Source organism: Nylanderia fulva, unplaced genomic scaffold, assembly GCF_048542155.1.
Source record: "Nylanderia fulva isolate GAGA-0341 unplaced genomic scaffold, ASM4854215v1 Scaffold301, whole genome shotgun sequence".
In the NCBI taxonomy this organism is placed as follows: domain Eukaryota; kingdom Metazoa; phylum Arthropoda; class Insecta; order Hymenoptera; family Formicidae; genus Nylanderia; species Nylanderia fulva.
The window spans coordinates 31,811-52,500 of record NW_028190370.1 but is presented as its reverse complement, the minus strand read 5'-3'; the positions used below and the strand labels follow the sequence as shown (position 1 = coordinate 52,500).

The window sequence follows — 20,690 nt, the reverse complement described above, 5'->3', positions numbered from 1 at the left end:
GCTTTTGCATACGCGGCTAGATTTTGAGCTAAGAGCTGTTCGAAAGATGAAGCTCTTAGCTTGCGTCTTCGCGGTTTCCGGCCCGCTGCTGTACCAGCGGTCTCCACGCGGATTTTATATCCGTTAACTTGTAATTATAGCCTTTCGGGCTATAACACCAGTATTGGTCGAGAAAAATTTATTCCTTCAATTATAAATGTGTTGTTTTATATCAAACACAATAAAATACACAAATAAAATGTAAAAATATATCAATTCTCTGTTGTAGCGAGTTTTTGAGTGTCTTGACCAAACTAATACATAATTCTAAAAATGTTTATAAGTTAACAATAAAAAGTGTTTTCTAGTAGATCTTAAAAATGTAACAAAAAAATTTATATAATGCCTGTACAATCATTATGCTATTTAAAGAAATTAATTGTACAATGAATAGCTTGTATATGTAGATATATTTATAATATTTGTTACGTGAATATACGTTTTATATATATAAAATGTACATAATTATTAGTGTATTTACTTCGAAGTTGCCTTTGCAATCCATCCAGGTACAGTTTGTATCCAATTTATTAATAAATATTTTTTAAGAGTTTAACTAGGCTCTGTAATATAAATATAAATTTAACATATATAAGATAGGCAATAAGAGCCAAATCGCGGATGACAGTGCGTTATTCTAAACGAAACTAAATTTTTTCGTTAGAATTAAATACCTGTGCACAAGGCACCCAATTTTACTTGGACACGGCCAAGATATAAAATTGGAATAATCTCTACAAGAGATTTTTAATTCCATGTATCCCCTATTCCCCCTAAAGAAATAAATGCGAGAGAAAAATATAGATCCGAAAGTCGCAGAATCGGGAATCGAACCCGAGACCTTTCGCTTGCCGGGCGACTGCTCTTCCAACTGAGCTATTCAGATCCTTTCGATTCTATACTTTCTCTGTTATATTAACCTGTGCACAAGGCACCCAATTTTACTTGGACACGGCCAAGATATAAAATTGGAATAATCTCTACAAGAGATTTTTAATTCCATGTATCCCCTATTCCCCCTAAAGAAATAAATGCGAGAGAAAAATATAGATCCGAAAGTCGCAGAATCGGGAATCGAACCCGAGACCTTTCGCTTGCCGGGCGACTGCTCTTCCAACTGAGCTATTCAGATCCTTTCGATTCTATACTTTTCTCTGTTATATATATTAATGTTGGTAAAATAAACGCCTTTAAGCCAGCGTATAGAATCGTAAAAGTATAGAATCGAAAGGATCTGAATAGCTCAGTTGGAAGAGCAGTCGCCCGGCAAGCGAAAGGTCTCGGGTTCGATTCCCGATTCTGCGACTTTCGGATCTATATTTTTCTCTCGCATTTATTTCTTTAGGGGGAATAGGGGATACATGGACTTAAAAATCTCTTGTAGAGATTATTCCAATTTTATATCTTGGCCGTGTCCAAGTAAAATTGGGTGCCTTGTGCACAGGTATTTAATTCTAACGAAAAAATTTAGTTTCGTTTAGAATAACGCACTGTCATCCGCGATTTGGCTCTTATTGCCTATCTTATATATGTTAAATTTATATTTATACAGAGCCTAGTTAAACTCTTAATTTATACACGCTGGCTTAAAGGCGTTTATTTTAGCATGTTGAACTTTTGTGCCCAGCCAAGTAATATAAGAGAAGATATCTCTTTATTCTCTCCGAAAATACATTTAAAATATATATATATGGCTTGCGGATAATCTATCGGATTCATACCATCTAAATAGATGAAGTAACTGACCTGAAAATAAGATTAAATATTATATAATTAAAAAAAGAAACATACCCAGCAAACACCGATATATAATTGTTACATTGCCATAATAAAACGGAATATAACAGATAATATATAACGTGTACGTTACATGTAACATCCATGTTAGTTATAATTTCCCACTCATAGATGTAACATTTTAATATAACATATATTACATTGTAGTTATATTGTAATTATATACCAAATAGCACATTGATGTATTAATAAGTCAGTGCTATCTTGGGATATAATGACAATATAACTACAATGTAATATATGTAATATATGTAATATTAAAAATGTTACATATCTATGAGTGGGAAATTACAACTAACATATACGTTACATGTAACATGCTTAAGTATATAACATTTATATACTGTGTTTGCTGGGTAAAGATTAATAAACCATCTCAGCAAACACCAAGTAACAATTATATAACTGTTAGTTGTAATTTCCTATTCAACAATATTTAAATGTAATATATATAACACACATGTTATATTGCATATTACATTTACATTTATAACTAACAGTTATATAATTGTTACTTGATGTTTGCTGAGATTCAACAATAAAAATAATATTTACCACATTGTCGTAAGTCTGTTGATCGACGTCCTTAAATAAAGAGATCATCCAGCGCAATAAAAGGAAAGCATCCCGGTGGTTCTCTTCTTCATGGAGAGCGGCCTTTTCATTCGTTTAATTTCTTTTAATATTATTGCTTCAATATGCGACTAAAATAAATCAAAACTCATTAATTTTCCTTATGCTATAATCCGAGATAACAACATAATTGGTAACATAACATAATGTAATATATAGTGTTTGTATAATTAAAAATAATTTTATTTTAGTAATATTTGAAAACTATGTTATTCAATTCTTAATTATTTCTATTCTTAACATTATTTCTCGAATTTAAATTTTACCGCGCGTTCACATGGTACTAAGAGAAGAAATATGATTGGTTCCGCCATTTTGCTTCAAAGCCAATACCAAGTTTGACAAGATAGTTTACTTTTAATTATTTAAAACATTTATTATTTAATATTATTAATATATTATTTTATTTAATTATATTATTTATTATTTTATTTAATTATATTATTTATTATTTATTATTATTTTTATTATTTAATAGTGTATCGGCACATTCCTAGAAAGCCCAAGTTGTCATAGAACAAAAGACGAAGATCCCCGAATACACATACCTTATGTATAGAAAATGTGATAAAGAATATTTTTTGGAGAAATATTTATGGGACATTTTTTTAACACATATTTATTATATGACTTAAAAGTATTTATTTTCTGTGATCAGGTGTGATATGTAATGATCTCTGAAATTAATTATCTAATTGCTATAAAATTGTTCTCTTATCATAAAAGATAAGAATTATTATATAATACATTAGTAAATGTAATAATTAACTAAAAGTTCGTTTTGCAATAGATCACGTTTCTTCCAACCACTGCCATGGCTTTAAAGTTTGCTAGTAACCTATCTTTTATGTTTACGGAGGCCCCAAATATTATTGATAGATATCAGCTGGCTAAGCAAGCAGGATTTAAAGCAGTTGAAAGTGGATTTCCATTTGGCTTCTCTGTTCAACAAGTCGCTGCAGCTAAAAAGAAAGCAGATGTCGATCAAATACTTTTGAATGTATTCACAGGTATATTGCATTTATATATTCACACATACATATTTGTAAAAATAATATCATTCTTTTTAACTGTAATGTATGACAACAGGTGATGTTACGAAAGGAGAATTGGGTTTTGCTGCGATTTTAGGTGAAGAGGAAAATTTTAAAAAGAGTATTGAGAAAACAATAGAATATGCAAAAGCTTTGGATTGTAAGATGTGAGTATAACTTGTAAAGTTATAATGATAAAAATATACAATACTACGCTAAGAATGCTTAGAATGGATGAACAATTTTTGCTATGTAATATGATAAATTCTATTCTCAAGATTCTATCTTTAGGATTCATGTAATGTCAGGAAAAGTAGAATCACCTACCACTGCTAACGATATAGTTTATGAAAAAAACCTGTTATATGCCATTGAAAAATGTAAATTGGAAGACATTGTCATTCTCATTGAACCAATTAATAACTATAGCGTACCAAATTATTACATGAATAATTTTCAGAAAGGTTTGCAAAATCAAATTTACTTTTAATATAATTATTACTTTTTTTAAATAATGGATTTTTACAGAATAACTTTTTGTTAATTACAGCTTTAAATTTGGTAAAAAAGGTAAACAATGTGCATTTTAAGCTACAAATGGATATTTTCCATTTACAACATTGCTGTGGTAATATTACAAAATGCATTCAGGATTTTTTGCCCTATGTGGGTTAGTTTCTCTCTTTATAATGTATTAATTTTAACATGTAACAAATAATACAAAAAATTGTAAAATTAAATTATTAAAATTAATAGAGGATATCTATTTAAATCTTGTAAAAAGAAAAATTCCATCAGAATTCTTTGATCTTCCTGATATTTTTGTTTAAAATTCTAAATAAAATAAAAAAATTTGTAGACGTGCAGTTTTTTAAAATGAGTTTCTTTATTATATACGCTTTCTAATGTTTTCTATTTATACGATTACAAAAAAAATTATCAATCGCTTGCAATGTAAGAGTAAAATCACAGTCAAAAACACAATTAAAAAAAAAATTTTCTGAGTCAATAAAATTCCATAAGAAATCCCAGATTTTTCAAGATAAAAAAAATTCTTGACCTTTGACAATCCCCGGTTTCTTCAAGGAATAGACACTTTAATATATTCATATTATTATTTTCATAAAATATAATATCATTTTTTTATAGGCCATATTCAAGTAGCTCAAGTTCCTGATAGACAGGAACCAGATACTCCAGGTGAGATTAATTACAAATACGTCTTTTCTTTACTGGAAAGAATTGGTTACACTGGATATATTGGTTTGGAATATCGGCCAAAATCATTAACAACAGAAGGATTAAATTGGATTAAAAAATATGGTTACAATCTGTAAATAAGTATTCATGTATGTTATGTATATAAATATAATTTTTTTTTATTTATAATATCTTAAATCAGAAATATATTTTCAATTTTCATATTTGTCTATGTATTATAATATAATGAAATAAACAAATTGCTAATTAATAAATTGTTGAATTAAGCAATTTAACTTTAATTATATATTTGAAAATTTCTCAATTAATTTTAATTTGTAGTCAAATTAATTCTTGTAACAAATTTTATTCTCAGAAATAAAAAAACCAAAGAAATAGCTTTCCCAAATAATGTTATATAAATACCATCATTGTAGAAATGTAAGCGGTATTAAATTGCATTCCTCACAGCCAGATCTTTTTTTGCTGCTGCAATGTTTTGTTGTTTTGTGTGTGTCCTGATTGTATAAATTGATTATATTAAAATATATAATTAATATCTACTCAAAAATAATATTCCTTTCTACGCATTAGTCAACATGAATAATTTTCGATAACCATATAAGAGAGAATTAATATATCTAAATAAACATTATTACATAACTCATATATATATGTAAATATTATGTTTACATTTATTTTGGCTTTTAATCATTATATACATGTCAGATTGATAATGCATATATATTGCTTTTATATTTCGCATGAATATAAACATAAATACATATAATACAATATAAACATCTTAACTCATATATAAGCAAAAATATGGCAGTCTAATATAAAACGTGTACATACAATCTTGTGTTTGAAATTCATAGCATATAGTAAAATACACCACGTGTATTAATAGCATAATTTATTTTCTGAGTTTAAGTATTTTTGTAAAAATGTTTATTTTGTTCTCTTTTAAAATTAATGTCTGAATTATAAATAATCAAAAGTGCTTATAGATATAAGTACAGGCATTTTAATTATTTTCTGTATAACAGCATTATACTGCAACTAATGTTATAAATTTAAAAAATTGATATTTAATCAAATTTTATATTATGTAAAATAAAATAATATTAAGTAGTTTATTCTCAAAAAATTAAAATAGGATGATTCTTACTACACACGATAAAAGATTACAATAAATTTTGTGTACATATCTATGGTGTAAATATTTTATTTGTATCATCAATGCACATTTTATAAATGAATCAGATATCTCGACTTCATGTAATATATATTTCTATTTATAATTTTTGACTCTCTTGCTCTACTCATATTGCACTCTTTCAATATCATTTTTATGTAAAAAATTACTAACAAATCATACATAATTTACAACAACTCTAATAAAAGAAGCGAATTTTAGAATCATCCTATTTTTCATAAGTATGGACGATTTATTTATAAATCTGGTTTTATTCAACACACCCATATATGTCTATATTTTGACAGATAGTCATTGCAAATGCAGTAATTCCTGGATTATACTGCAATGACTCGTCTCATTATTTATGATACAAGTCTACACACTCAAGCAATTATAAAGTAGTTTAACATAGATATTAATGTATTACATTATAATAGGCTAATCTAATTATATCTGCGTACTATGATTAAAATTACAAGTAATTATAACAATTTGTTTAACAATGATCCATGTATAATATATATTACAATATATATATAATATATATATATATATATATATATATATATATATATATATATATAATACAGTTAATATATTCAAATCTCTTGATGTGTACGCAGGAGATACACTCCGTAATGTCAAAAAATATTTGCATTTACTGGACTAACAATTTAGTGTGATTTCCACTTACAGAACAAAAAATTTGAATGCACAATGCCAATAATTTAAAGAAATGTTTCTTTACAATGTAAAAAAGCACACATCAAATATAAATTAAATTTATATTCCGAATTATACTCGGTATCATAAAGCAAAAATAGCAATTGCATGAAAGCACATACCTATATCGATTTGTCATAAAAACACGGTGCTATTCAGACAGATTCTGTGGTATTCATCAGTGGTTGGTCGACATCAACAGAAGGACCTATCACAGCAGTGCTGTAAAATATTTTCAATACATTATATTAAAAGAATTACTATGGATTTTTGTGAAACATAATAGCAATGTAGGACATGATATTTTTTATGCATTACAATAATAAGATATAATAAATGCCGCTCGAAAAAACCGCACAAGAAATAAAAAACCAAAGCTATAGCTTTCCCAAATAATGTTGTTATATAAATACCATCATTGTAGAAATATAAGCGGTGTTAAATTGCATTCCTCACACCCAGATAAAGTATACATTAAGTTCAAATAGAGAGTTCAAGATTATAGAATGGAAAAAAAGGAAAGAACGCCCGAGTGTTGAAAAACTTCATACGTATGTATGTACATATGTGCATGCAAGCGTGAAATTAGTTGTAATATATCATCAGGGGATTGTGAATATTACCCAGTGCCAAGAGCCAAAATTGTAGCTTCCTGTACCAAAGTCATTTGATCAATGGTGGACCTGTGGTCAATCAAAAATTCGATCAAATAAATTATATCAAAGGAAAGAATCATGTTATATTTACCTACACATCATACTATATATAATAATACATATATGCTATAAAATTCAAAGTTGCCTGTTTTTTTCATTTATAAACAAATTAGAACTTTACTACAAACTTTTAAAAATACATATAATAGAGAGAGATCAATCTTTCTATTTTAAACAAGAAAAATATGCGATTGCATTACTTACTTATTACTTTTATATACTTCTAACAATAAGTATACAATAATAAAATTGAAAATAATAAAACGAAACAAATCTAGTATAAAAATAATTAATATAGATTGTGTCAAAAATGAGTTACCTCTTAGCAGTTTGATATAAAATTATTAAAAGGGAAAATAAAAGCAAATAGCTCATGAATGTTTATTAATTAGTTTATCATGAAAGCAAGAGCACTCGGCAGAAAAATAATGTTTAGTATTTATTAGTATTAAAATCGGAAACTTACTGTATTTTTTCCGTATAGCATATATATGTATATTTTATATGTTGTATAATTTGATTCGTACATTTTTATGAGAGAAAACTTTGTGTGATGCATGTGTAAAACGCAGAAAATCTTATGCATTTTAATTAATTATTAATCAATGTACAGAGGGTAGACAAAATAATGTGAACACCTGTGAAAGAGAGGTATTTATATATGTACATTAATTAAATGTTGGGCCACCATTTGCCCCTTTTCCAGTGTTGGGCCACCATTTGCCTCCTTTTCAATGTTATCTCATTCTTCCATCCGCCAATTGCCTTAGAGATAGATGTTGAAAGAGGAAATCCGCTTTTCAATCTTCTTCAAAACAGTTCGATGATATTAAGCCATTAAAATGCCCAAACACTCTCCCTGGCCAGCATAATTACCAAACCCAATTATCATCGAACCACTATAGACAGTTTTGGAGAAGAGATTGAAAAAACGTTTAATTGGCTCAATGATATTCAAATTTGGTAATTGTGCTGGCCAGCAAAAATATTTAAACATCTTAATAGCTTAATATCATCGGACAGTAGGCCATTTTGAAAAAGTGAGAAACATATTTCCTCCTTCAACAAAGCAATTAGCAGATACAAGAATGAGACAACATTCCAATTAGAAAAAAAGCAAATGGTAGCCCATCTTATTAACAAACAAATATAAATACCCCTCTTTCACAGGTGTTCACATTATTTTGTCTACCCCCTGTACATATTGTTTTCAGTATTTTTAATATTTAATTTAAATCAATATAATTTAATATTTGTTGATGTGTGTTTTACATAGGATAGGAACATTCTGGAAAGAACGATAAATAAAAAATATTTTTTTTACAAAAAGAAACTAACTTTCTCCTTTTATAAAGATGTTTAAAGTATATTTTTCCTACTTTATCTTCTTTATAGATACAAATGTTAATTTTTAAATAACAAACAGTATTTGCAATTAGTATCGGAATGTATATAGTATATATCATTGTCTATTATCTATTAATAAATAAATATAGCGTTTCTTTAAATAATATACATTCATTGTATAATGTAATATTCCACATTTATTCCACATAATAGTTTCCACATTTCAATTCACAATTCTAATTTTTTCCTAGATATATATCAATTTATTCGCTATAATGTAAGAATTAATATGCCAAGTCCTCCAAATAAACAGGATATTCTACAACTTATGACCATTTTAATTGATAAATTCTTTGATTAAATTTGGAGTTAATTGCTCAATGAAAGAAAATACGAGGGATCAAATCGTTTATAATATACATAATTTTCCAATTTTTAACACGTATATATCTCGGTTAATTAGGCTAGAAATTGAAACTTCTATTAGAAAGCCCAATTTTATTATCTATGGCCCATATTCTCGAACTATTTTTATCGGTAAAGCGTTTTTATCGATAAAAATGGTTCGAGAATATAGGCCTACTTGTATAAAAGATAAGCTAGAGATTAAATTCGCGCGAAAATAATCGTTTTTAATTAAGAAATTATCGATACCGCATTTTCACTCAGGAAAGATCAATTCCAAATTTTCAGAATCTACGAAAATCAAAATTATAAGTAAAATACACTGTATTTCAATCGAGATTTACAGCTTGTGTAGACCGTTAAATAATCAAAAGAAAATCCATAAGTACATAAGGAACTTATTAATAACTATATAAAAACTAAATATAAATTGTTCCATTTATCTTAAGGCTCTTAAGTCCTCGCCGCGATATATTAAATTGTGACGTCAGAGAAAGCACACGCTGAAAATTCTTAGATGCTACTTTTTATATGAAAAGATATTTCGATAAAATACTATTTCAGATGACATTAACACACTTTTAACATGTTTTTTTACATAGGAGTTGTAGAAAATAATCGACCAAACTAGCGAGTAAATAATTTATTCAGCTTCACGACGTTTCGACCATGTGATTGTGGTCCTTTTTAAGTGAAACACTAAACTTTTTATTTGATGTGTATATTCGTGAATTTTGTATATACATTAATAATTATTTATGTAATAAAATATTTTTAGTGTTTCACTTGAAAAGGACCACAATCACACAGTCGAAACGTCGTGAAGCTGAATAAATTATTTACTCGCTAGTTTGGTCGATTATTTTCTACAACTCCTATTTAAATATTAGTGACTGTTATTAATAATTGGAAATTTATATTTTTTTACCTCAAGGACTATTCTTTTCTCTTGGCAGTCAATAAACAATCGTAAAATGTAATATTAGACTTTATATTACAATCATTTTACAGCTGTTGATTGATTATAAAGAAAAAAAGGATAGTTTTCGAGATATTTTAAGAGCGTGCAAAAACTATCTGAAGCGTTGTTCCATCTTTTTATTTCAAAATGGCATCTAATTGTAAGAATTTTTATCGTGTTTTCTCGCCTCTGACGTCACAATTCCAATATGGTCTGCGAGAAGCCAGAAGCCTTAATGTGTGCTCCAATTGTTTTGAGCAAAATTATCGACTGTTTCCGATCTAAGAATCGAGCCTATAAAGTACCTGATTTACGTAGGGAGGTGGGGAATCAAACTCGGTTTCATCACCCCACTGTTGGGTGCCGTGGGTGCCCAACAGAGTATGTGTATCCTCATTACACAGCCGCTCAGGAAAGTTTACCCCGTCTCCAAAGCTGCAAGCCATACCCTACCTTCTACTTGATGTCATCCCATGTTCATTATCATCTCATGATGTAACTATCTTATGTATCATCATCATCATCATGATCATCTTGTTTCGCCGATTTCATTTATTATCTTTTGTCGCTCATTTGTTTAATTTAATGCAATTTCGGAAATTAATAAGAAAAAGAAGATATCGTAAGAAGAGAGATACTTCCTCCATAAAAAAATATTATTACATATAGTTACATCATCTTCGTACTACAAGTACTGTCTGTAAGAACCAGATGCACAATACCTCACGTAATAATATAAAAATTATATGCAAATTGTAAAATTTTATGCAAATTCGTCTTTAATTAAAATTTATGTGACGTGTAGGGCACATGCAACTTAAAAGAAAAAAAAATCAATATATTTTGAGTCTATGTATAATCAAGATACATCATGATTAAATCTTTCAATTATACATACATTCTATAATAAATAAATATTTATATATAAATAAAACATTATACATAATTGTGATATTTTCAGAGAATATTGCAGAGACTTTATAAAATTTTTCTATTGTTTTGCAGTAATATTCCTTATATTATTTTCTTTATTTCTTCTAAAATTCTCATTTATAAAAATATATACATAAAAACATAAAAATATAAAACCAATTAAAAATTATATTATGTAAATTGAAAAAATATATAAATTATAAATTGTCAATTTTATGAAACACAATTATAAAAACGTAATTTGCAAAAAAAATCTTTTCAGAAGCAGAATAAAGGATGAGGATTTTATAGACCTTGCAGACATTACAGAAAAGTTTGAGTTGTATTAAGAAAAGATTGGGAAAATATAATTATAGAAGTGATAGGCAGCGTCAAACAAAAATACAATATGCAAATGCGTTGCATGCAACCTGTGAAAGCACTTATAAATCATGTCGTTACTTTGGAACTCTGAAACTCTCTAAAAAATATAAATATAAAATGTAACTACTAAAAATAAATATAAATATGAGCATATACTTATATGTATATTTAGAGTGGCACAAGAGAGAATGCTACATTTTTTAATAGATTAAAAGTGATAAAATAAAATTCACAAAGATAAATTATAGAAAGCACCTTTCCTTCAAGATTCAGCAATAAAAAGAATATTTATGGGACATTCCATGTCAAGTAAAACAAGTATTAATATAAAATTTATTAAATCAAAGTAAGACGTTCGAGAACTTAACGTTTTCGTTTTTGTGTAATTTAAAAAAAACGTGGCCTTTTGAAAAATTAAAAAAAAATCGCTTTAATATGGTGGCTGAAGTGGATGAAGAATTTATTGAAAACATTTAATTTATTGATTAGATGGTTCCAAATTCATTCAATTTCGAAAATCGGTATTTAGAGATTTTTCAGATCGTTTATGAAGAATTGACTGGAACGCTTAGACTCTTCATATCCAAATTTAATTTTTTTCCATGAAAATTGATATGTGGAAATTTTCTAGGTTGCTGACGAATGATTATCGATTGAATTTCCAAAATTCAAAATTTTCTAAATATTTTTATTATAATTTTTATCGTTATTCTGATAAAGATACGAAATTTTGAATTTTGAAAATTCAATCGAGGATCATTCATCAGCGAAATGGAAAATTTTTACGTATCTATTTTCATAGGAAAAAAATAATTTTAAATATGATTAAGAATCTAAGCGTTCTAGTCAATTCTTCATCCACTACAGCCACCATATTAGATCTACCATTTTTATTTTTAACGATCCGACCAATAAATAAAATGTTTTCAATAAATTCTTCATCTACTTCAGCCGCCATATTGGAGTGGTCATTTTAAATGTTTCAAAAGAGCCACATCTCTTCTTAAACTACACATACAAACGAAAACTTGAAATCCTCGAACGTCTTATTTTAACTTGATAAATTTTGCCCAGACACACTTGTCCTATGTGACGTGGAACATCCCTTATGTAATGTTATTTATGCGTCAATTGTATCTTTATCGCAGAGATAAACGAGTTCCACAGTAAAGATATAAATCAAGATAATTAACATTGCATTTGTATTTAAAATTTTTATGATGCTGACCTGTTCTGAGTACTGCCCATGGAGTCATAAGTATTGGGTGTGCCCTGGTGTTGCGATCTTACTGGATAGACGACACCATTTCCCAGACTAGAACACATCCAATGCAACCACTCCAATTTAAAAGTGAAAATTTAAAGTGACTGAATCTACTATATCTCCTATCGGCCATAATTTGGTGCAAATAAACATAGTGCTCATAGAAACAATTTAAAATGTGCAAAAGTTGCATACTAGCCAATGGTGCACCGAAACAACAGTTTTTACATTTCTATAAAACTACGTTTGCATAAAAAAAACAAGGGAAAAAGAGTTTATACACACACGGAATAAAGATAAAAAACAGTACAAATATCAACTTATTAACGATCTATGTACGTATGTATCCTCTGCTCTGATTATTAATATAAAATATAAATCATATATATATATTTCTTTTGTATAATTGTTATAACACAAAGATGTATTAAAGTAAGTTTTTAACACACGCGTACGCGCACGTACACATATATTCTATATTTTAATGTGTAAATCTTCCTATGAATTGATTTATATGAAAGACTGAATTGAAATTATATATATATATATATATATATATATATATATATAAATGATAATATTACCACATAATTGGAGCATTCTACATGTATTTAGACAAAAATAATATATATTGTATATATAGAAAATTAGAAAAAAAAATAATTACACAAAACATGCAATTGTTTTGCCTTTAAAGGAAAATAAAATTTGAAAAAATTAAAATTGCTCACACTTTACTCAAGGCCCTGCAGTACTTATATGTTACTGCATTTCAAATTTCGTTTAAGTATGCCATAAACTGCATAGTTGCTTTTTTATGGTAAAGATTATCATAGGCAGTATACTAGAAGCATACAAATTGATACAATAATTCAGTTATTATGTATTGTGCAACTGGTTCCCACTTTGTAAATCACTCAATTCCGTCGCATAAAAAGTATTAAACGAAATAGACATACCTACTAAATATAGGAAGAAACCAAAGCCGTGGATTGTCACCAAATACTTCCTGAAAATTATTGTATTTTCCCAGACTAAATCCATCCTTGTCTTTCCCTGTTCGAAACATAGGTGTTCTGAAGGCCTCTGTAAATATTGTTAATTAATATCTTAGACAAGAAGTACATATTACATATTAATGTTAAAACAAATATTCAATAATTACCTAGCGTTGACCTATTATGCACAACAAGATAGCAATGGTAGAAGAAAAGGGAATTAAGACTGACTGCAAACATCAACGCAACAAAAAAAAGAAATAGTAGATGAAATCGGCCCATTCCATCTAATTCACCCTATAAGAAAAAGTTCACACATCATCACAAATTGTAAGATGAAATTGATATAAATATTCCAGCATATATTTCTAATTGTAAGTAAATCTTTCTTTTTTTATAATTTATTTTACAGTAAAAGAAAAAATAATACTCACTTTCCAAAATCGTATAAAGTATTGTAAAGATGTGGCGGTAATAAACATACAGTAAAGAAGTGCGTATGCCAGGAACAGCATAAAAAATTTGTAGTTGTGGAAGCCTACACAATTATTCACCCATGGACAATGATGATCCATTTTTAGGACACAAGTGCCACATACGCTGCAATGGTGTGCCCTATCAGGCTTTATTAACTGACATTTCTCGCAAAATCGCATAGCTAAAAAAAAATATATTTTATTATTAGCATATTATAAATATTTTCATATATATATATACAGGGTGTCCCATAATTCACGAACCACCGCGAATGGGCAGATAGAGCGTGTTAAACTGAATAGAAAAGTCCTGTATCATTTTGCGATATTCGCAATAATTATTGAGTTATTTATTAAAATATCTAAACGAATAAGCAGGTAGAAAGCATTATTTGATCGAGAGGCGGCGTCATGCAGCGAGCGGCGACCAATGTAGTGGCGCCGAAAAGTAAGATGATACTTTTGATACTAAGCGGTACATGCACACCGAGTCCGGCCTACCGCTTTCTACCCGCTCATTCGTTTAGATATTTTAGTTAATAACTCAATAATTATTGCAAATATCGCACACAAAATGATACAGGACTTTTCTATTCAGTTTAACACGCTCTATCTGCCCATTCGCGGTGGTTCGCAAATTATGGGACACCCTGTATATATATATACAAAGCGAGGAAAAAGTATGACCGGTAAAATATTTTGGAAAGAGCAGGATATAAAAAAAATGTTAAATACAAAAGTTGTAAGTTGTAAGACACAAATTGAGGTACTTCATGGTGACATTGACCTTGACTTAGAGGTCAAATTTAAGGGTCATTTCAAAGTCAACTTTATTATTTTAAATAGAATCACCATATTTTTTTACATAAATCGATTCCTTACAATATTCTGCATAAAAAGTTATATAAATATATATACATATATTATTTTTGCAGAATATTTTATACAGAATATATTCTATATATACAGGTCCCGCAACATGATGCTGAAACTGTATATTCTTGATGTCATTCTAAGTGAAAAATTATTAATACACATATGTCTTTATTTTTCTTTAATATGTTGGGGAAACCTCCAAGAGGTATTGCACATCCCCCGGGTAAAGGATGAGGATTATGTGGGATTTCTTGTTCCCCTTGACTGAGCCACGAATGGTTCGGTCAGGGAGCCCAAGGCTACCTCACTACAACCCCAACGAGTGCCTTCGCGAGCCCTGTAGGGGATGACAAGGAACTGCCTAAACATTACTTCTTGCCAAATAATACACATATGCCCTAAAGTAAATTGTTTTAAAGTTATAGTGAAAAAATGCAAAAGTAATTATTTATTTATTTATTTTTTTATTATGACAATGCAAGCAATTGTTTTTTGTAATGCCAGTCACAAAAGTTAGATTTTTTATTGCTGTTTAGCATGCGGAAAGTGGCTTATTTCTCAACAATTCAATGTATGCCTTACTTTATCGCAGTGCGAGAGAAGCACCTTTATGATTTACCTTAACGCACAATTTATAAAATAGTTAATTATTATTTAATATATTCTCGTTTAATAAATAATATTATTATTTTCAATAAATGATACTGTTCTTATTTTTTATGCAATTTTCTTTTTTCGCCTAACTTTAAAACAATCTATTTTAGGGCATATGTGTATTAAGACTTTTTGACTTATTGTTAAAATGATGCCAAGAATACACAGTATGGACATCACGTTACGAGACACCCTGTATATACATATACAGGGTGGTCCTGACATAGTTGGTCAAAATCAGGGATTGGATTGGACACGTCATAAAAATGAAAAAAGTTCCCATAAACATTAATCCAAAAACGCATTTTAAAGTATTTTGCCTCTGTGTCCAAATAATAGATTTCAACAAAAGATCGTTAAAGTGTGATTGGCTATAAGAGCTTCAGTGCAGATAATGAAGCGCGATATATATTTTTAATCAATCCAATTTATTACGATGTTAAAATACAAATTACAAATATGAGATACGACGTACGTTTCGGCTCTTTCTTTAAGCCTTCATCAGTGCCAAACACAAATAAAACGCAGAAAAATTATTAATTATCGCATTATAACATGATATCCAGATACACATAATAATTCAAACATTAGAAAAACCGCATGATAAAAAGCACGAGATGTTAGAGATATGTTCCACATCCTCAGAAATAGATCGTAAATTATATTCTATGCAGCTGCATCTGAGATCATGGTACAGATATTATCAAATAATTATTAAAAGTGATGGAAATGTACATATAATGAACAAAAAACTTATCTTCCATATCTGCTCACATTTTTTAGTATTTTCAACACGATTTCAAAACACCAGTACGTAGAAAGATGGTAAAGTACTTTGTATTATTTTATAGCAAATAAATTAAAAGTGGAGAGCTATATATACTTATGTATGTATTGAAAATTAAAAAATGACAACACTAAAACCAAAATAAATATCTAAGAGTCGTTGATAAAAATACAAGGATATTAAAAACCTAAAATAGTCACAAAAATAAAAGTAAAAAGATGTACAGAAGTGTGTTGACATGTAACCACATATAGAATCATCATTAATCTATAAAAACACGAACAATTAATATGGGTATAAATTGAAATTGTCTAAATTGCACGAGCTAAACTGAAAAAATAAACTTAACTAGAAGCACCGAAATTAGTATATTCTGAATATAATTCTATATGATATAATTCTATCTGAGCGAATATCAAACTTATATAATATGTAATTTATAATTTAGGAAGTTTATTGATTACAGTTAAATAGGTATCAGGCAAAAGCTCTGTATCTGTTTATAAGTTTATGCTCTTTTTTTGTCTCTTAATGTGCAACATTTCAGATGTTAATCGTTTAGTTAACCCAGGTTCTTTCTAATACTTTTACCTCCTCCCATTTAAAATCATGATCAAATTCTAGTCTATGATTGGTGATAACAGAACGATTTGCAGAGTTCCATCTTATGTGATTCTGATGCTCCTTAATTCTAGTCTGCAATTGTCTACTCGTCTGTCCAAAATATATAATAGATTTCAATTGTGACAACAAATCACTCGATTTAGACTCGCTACTTATTGAACACATTAATTAAAAAAGAAGAAATCATAGTAAGTACAATCAAAATTTTAAAAGTATTTATTCTTCGAAATTGATAATTAAATGAGTCGTAACTCCTGAAGGATGCGTTTTGGAACCAACGTTTATGGAAACTTTTTTCATTCTTATGACAAGCCCAATCCAATTCCTAATTTTAACCAACTATTTCAGGACCACCCTGTATACATGATGTCAATTTAAAAATTATCAGTCGAAATATCTCGGGAACTAGTAGATATCAAAACACAATTTGAAATGAATGTTGGACTCACGGGGAGACATCGAATCTCAATATAACGATTAAAGGGTGAGTCACTCTTTACACGCCATTTACCTTTTAAAATCTTAAATGGCACTATCCCCTTTGTGATACTCAAATTAAAGGTGTAAACAAGTACCCTTTAATCTATGTAAGCAAAATTCAAATCGATCTATTTGTTTTCGAATAACGGTTTAATTGAAAAAGTTGTTATTTTTTAATCTTAAAGCTGCAAATAAAGCTTGTTTTAATTTTTGCTTCTTCATAATAAAATTACAATAGTAAACAAAACACAGCCTACAACAGTTGAACAACTTCGATAGCGGATCGTCAGAGAGTGTAGATCTATTCCCAAACTATTGTAATTTTATTACAAAGAAGCAAAAATTAAATGAAACGAGCCTTATTATTTAATTTACAGCTTTAAGAAATAACAACTTTTTCAATTAAACCGTTATTATTCGAAAATAAATCAATCGATTTAAAATTTGTCTTGCACAAATAAAACTCGATTTAATCACAAAAGGGATAATGCCATTTAAGATTTTAAAGTTAAGGTAAAGGGCGACTCATCCTTTGATCGTTATACTGCGATTCGATGTCCTTTTGTGAGTCCAATATTCATTTCAAATTGTGTTTTGATATCTTTATTAGTTTCTGAGATATTTCGATAATTTTCAAATTGACACCCTGTATATATACATTTTTGCTATAAATAAAATTTTTACCTCCTTTTATAGTGCGATTAGTAACTGGAAGATCTTGTGCAAATCTTTCCAAAATTTGTCTCTGTGCTTCTTCTGTTTCAGCTTGCTGTAGTTTCTCCATTTCAACATCAGGTATTTTAAACTGTAATGTTTATAATAAAAATTATCGTCATATTATAATATAATATACAATAAATTACTCGATTGATGTATAATAAATTAGAAAAATTACCTTATCAGGCACCGGCATTAAGTTTGTGTACACTGTCTGCCAATATGACCATAAAAACATCAGAATTAAGATGTGGAAGAAAATCAGGTAGAAAGCTGTTAACACAAATACAACAATAAAAGTGTTGTGTCTGTGCACGAGATTGAATAGTGTGGTTTCAAAATTATAGGATATAAAATATTCAACATTATATAAATATAGAAAACAATGACACTTAATAATAATTATAATTATAAAAGATAAAACAGCTAAATAATAAAATGCTACAAACATTAATATAGCGATTAAAATAATACATGATACAAACCTTTTTGAACATAGCTGTCTATTGTATCTGAAACAGATATATCATCGTAATATATTAAAAAAGTTTTTTTAAAAGAGAAAATGAGAAAGCTTTATGTTGCAACTTGCATTTCTAATACCAACCAATGGGAGCTTTCCAGCAAGAAAACAAATAGGCACAATGTGACGCAATTGGTTATCGACTAGAGAATTTTTAAATCTTGAAAATTGTTCTATTTAATAATCGTGACATTGTGTGTTTATGTTTTTTACTGGAATGCTCCCAATTATTCTGACAATTATATATACACTCATGTGTTTAATAATACATACAAGGTGTTATGAAAAGATGGATATCAAACTACATTCCGAGATAATAAAAAAAAAGAAATGTTTTTTTGAACTTTTGGTTGAAAGTATGAGTGCTTTCAGTCAATACTGACTATCTTGCACATATACAATAGTGGATGCCTTGTAATGTGGCTATAAAATGTTTCCTATTTTATATACAGGGTGTCCTGTAACATGATGTCCATACTGAAACTGTGTATTCTTGATGTCATTCTAAGTTGCAAAGTCTTAATACACATATGTCCTAAAGTCAATTGTTTTAAAGTTACAACAAAAAAACAAAATTGCATAAAATAAGAATATTGTTTATTAAAGGAAACAATTTTATTTATTAAACGATAATATTAAATAATAATTAACTACTTTATAAATTGTGTAGTAAGGTGTCAAAAGTTCTTTTCTCATACAAATGCAAAAAAGTAAGGCATACATTGAATTGTTGAGAAATAAACCTTCTTTCTGCATGCTAAACAGCAATCAAAAATTGAACTTTCGTGACTAGCATTACAAGTAACAATTGCTTGAGTTATTATAGTTAAAAAATAAATAATAAATATAAGAAAATAATAATTAAAAATTATAAATAAATAAGTAAATACTTTTGCATTTTTCGCTATAACTTTAACAATCGACTTTAGGGCATATGTGTATTAAGACTTTTTAACTTAAAATGACACCAAGAATACACAATTTCAATATGGACATCATATTGCAGGATACCCTGTATATAGCAAAAGAGAAAAAAGGAATGTAAAAAGGAAAACAAAAAAATAGTAATTATAAACTGAAAAATACAATAAAATAATTCTGTCTGTCCTCGAGATAAAGTTTATCACAACTTTGAGCACTTTGAAAAAAAAAAAAGAAAAAAACATAAAAAAGTAAGAAAAAAAACGTTCGCAAAAAATGTAAACTTGAAGTATATCCTTGAATACTCACAGTAGCATAGTTGCACGACGTAAGCGTAATAGGACCAGGCGACAATTGTCAAAATGAATATCACTGGTATCCACTTGACGGCCTTTACGCACCACCAGCACGAACCGTTTTGTTTGCCCATCTCTCTCTCTCTCTCTCTTTCTCCGTTCACCGTCGAATCGACGTTGACAAGCACGAGGACGCGTGCCCTCCGACCGTCATCAATGACAACGCATTATTCTTCGCGCCGCTGAAACGCAGCGGCATCGCAGTATCACGAAAAAAAGAGCAAGAGAGATCCACTCCACTCTTCGTTGCGAATGCCGAGAACTCTTATCGTAGATTCCGTGACTCAGAACGAGTGCCAAAGCGCGAGAACGCTCATTGTCATGTGCACGGCAACGAAGTGTGCGCTTATCGCGACGCTCTTGAGGTGCGCGATATCGAAGATGCTCGTAATCAATCTTATTTTGGGCCCAATACCACTTTGCACACCGCACGCATGTTTATTTCACCTCCCCGAACTGTCGATCTGTTTTACATACAAGCTTGTCGGAAGCTTGCTTGACAGTTGCCAATAACCATGGATGAGTTGTATGTACATACATAGATTAGACGCGATTTGTAAAATATAGAGATCTTTTAGGCCCGTTCTACAATACGTCGTATATCGCAATCGGATGTCGGAACGTAAGCAATTGTCCAATGAGAAAAGGAGGATGTCCAA

General features: G+C 29.0%; 2 protein-coding genes across 11 annotated transcripts; one reads left to right on the top strand and one right to left on the bottom strand.

Moving 5' to 3' along the window:
- The first annotated feature begins 2,788 nt into the window (after positions 1-2,788).
- Positions 2,789-4,978, top strand: Gip (hydroxypyruvate isomerase-like protein Gip). Its single transcript, XM_029311859.2, has 6 exons — positions 2,789-3,127; positions 3,260-3,479; positions 3,559-3,670; positions 3,795-3,967; positions 4,054-4,173; positions 4,653-4,978. Exons 1-6 carry the CDS (start codon positions 3,065-3,067, stop codon positions 4,838-4,840), a joined length of 876 nt encoding a protein of 291 aa, XP_029167692.1. The 5' UTR covers positions 2,789-3,064; the 3' UTR covers positions 4,841-4,978.
- Positions 3,062-20,594, bottom strand: LOC114938097 (palmitoyltransferase ZDHHC2). 10 transcript variants are annotated; one of them, XM_029311852.2, is made up of 11 exons: positions 19,985-20,593; positions 18,717-18,743; positions 18,410-18,504; positions 18,199-18,319; positions 14,052-14,275; positions 13,785-13,914; positions 13,579-13,705; positions 12,584-12,670; positions 10,365-10,494; positions 7,254-7,313; positions 6,787-6,852 (listed from the first exon to the last, which is right to left on the bottom strand). In XM_029311852.2, the coding sequence occupies exons 1-10, from the start codon at positions 20,103-20,105 to the stop codon at positions 7,302-7,304; spliced, it is 1,074 nt and encodes a 357-aa protein (XP_029167685.1). In that variant the 5' UTR covers positions 20,106-20,593; the 3' UTR covers positions 6,787-6,852; positions 7,254-7,301. The 10 variants fall into 10 exon arrangements, 9 of the variants coding, with proteins under 9 accessions (XP_029167684.1, XP_029167686.1, XP_029167687.1 ...); XM_029311851.2 differs by lacking the exon at positions 7,254-7,313 and having other exon boundaries at positions 3,062-6,852; positions 19,985-20,594; XM_029311853.2 differs by lacking the exon at positions 10,365-10,494 and having other exon boundaries at positions 3,062-6,852; positions 19,985-20,581.
- Between the last annotated feature and the right edge of the window lie 96 nt (positions 20,595-20,690).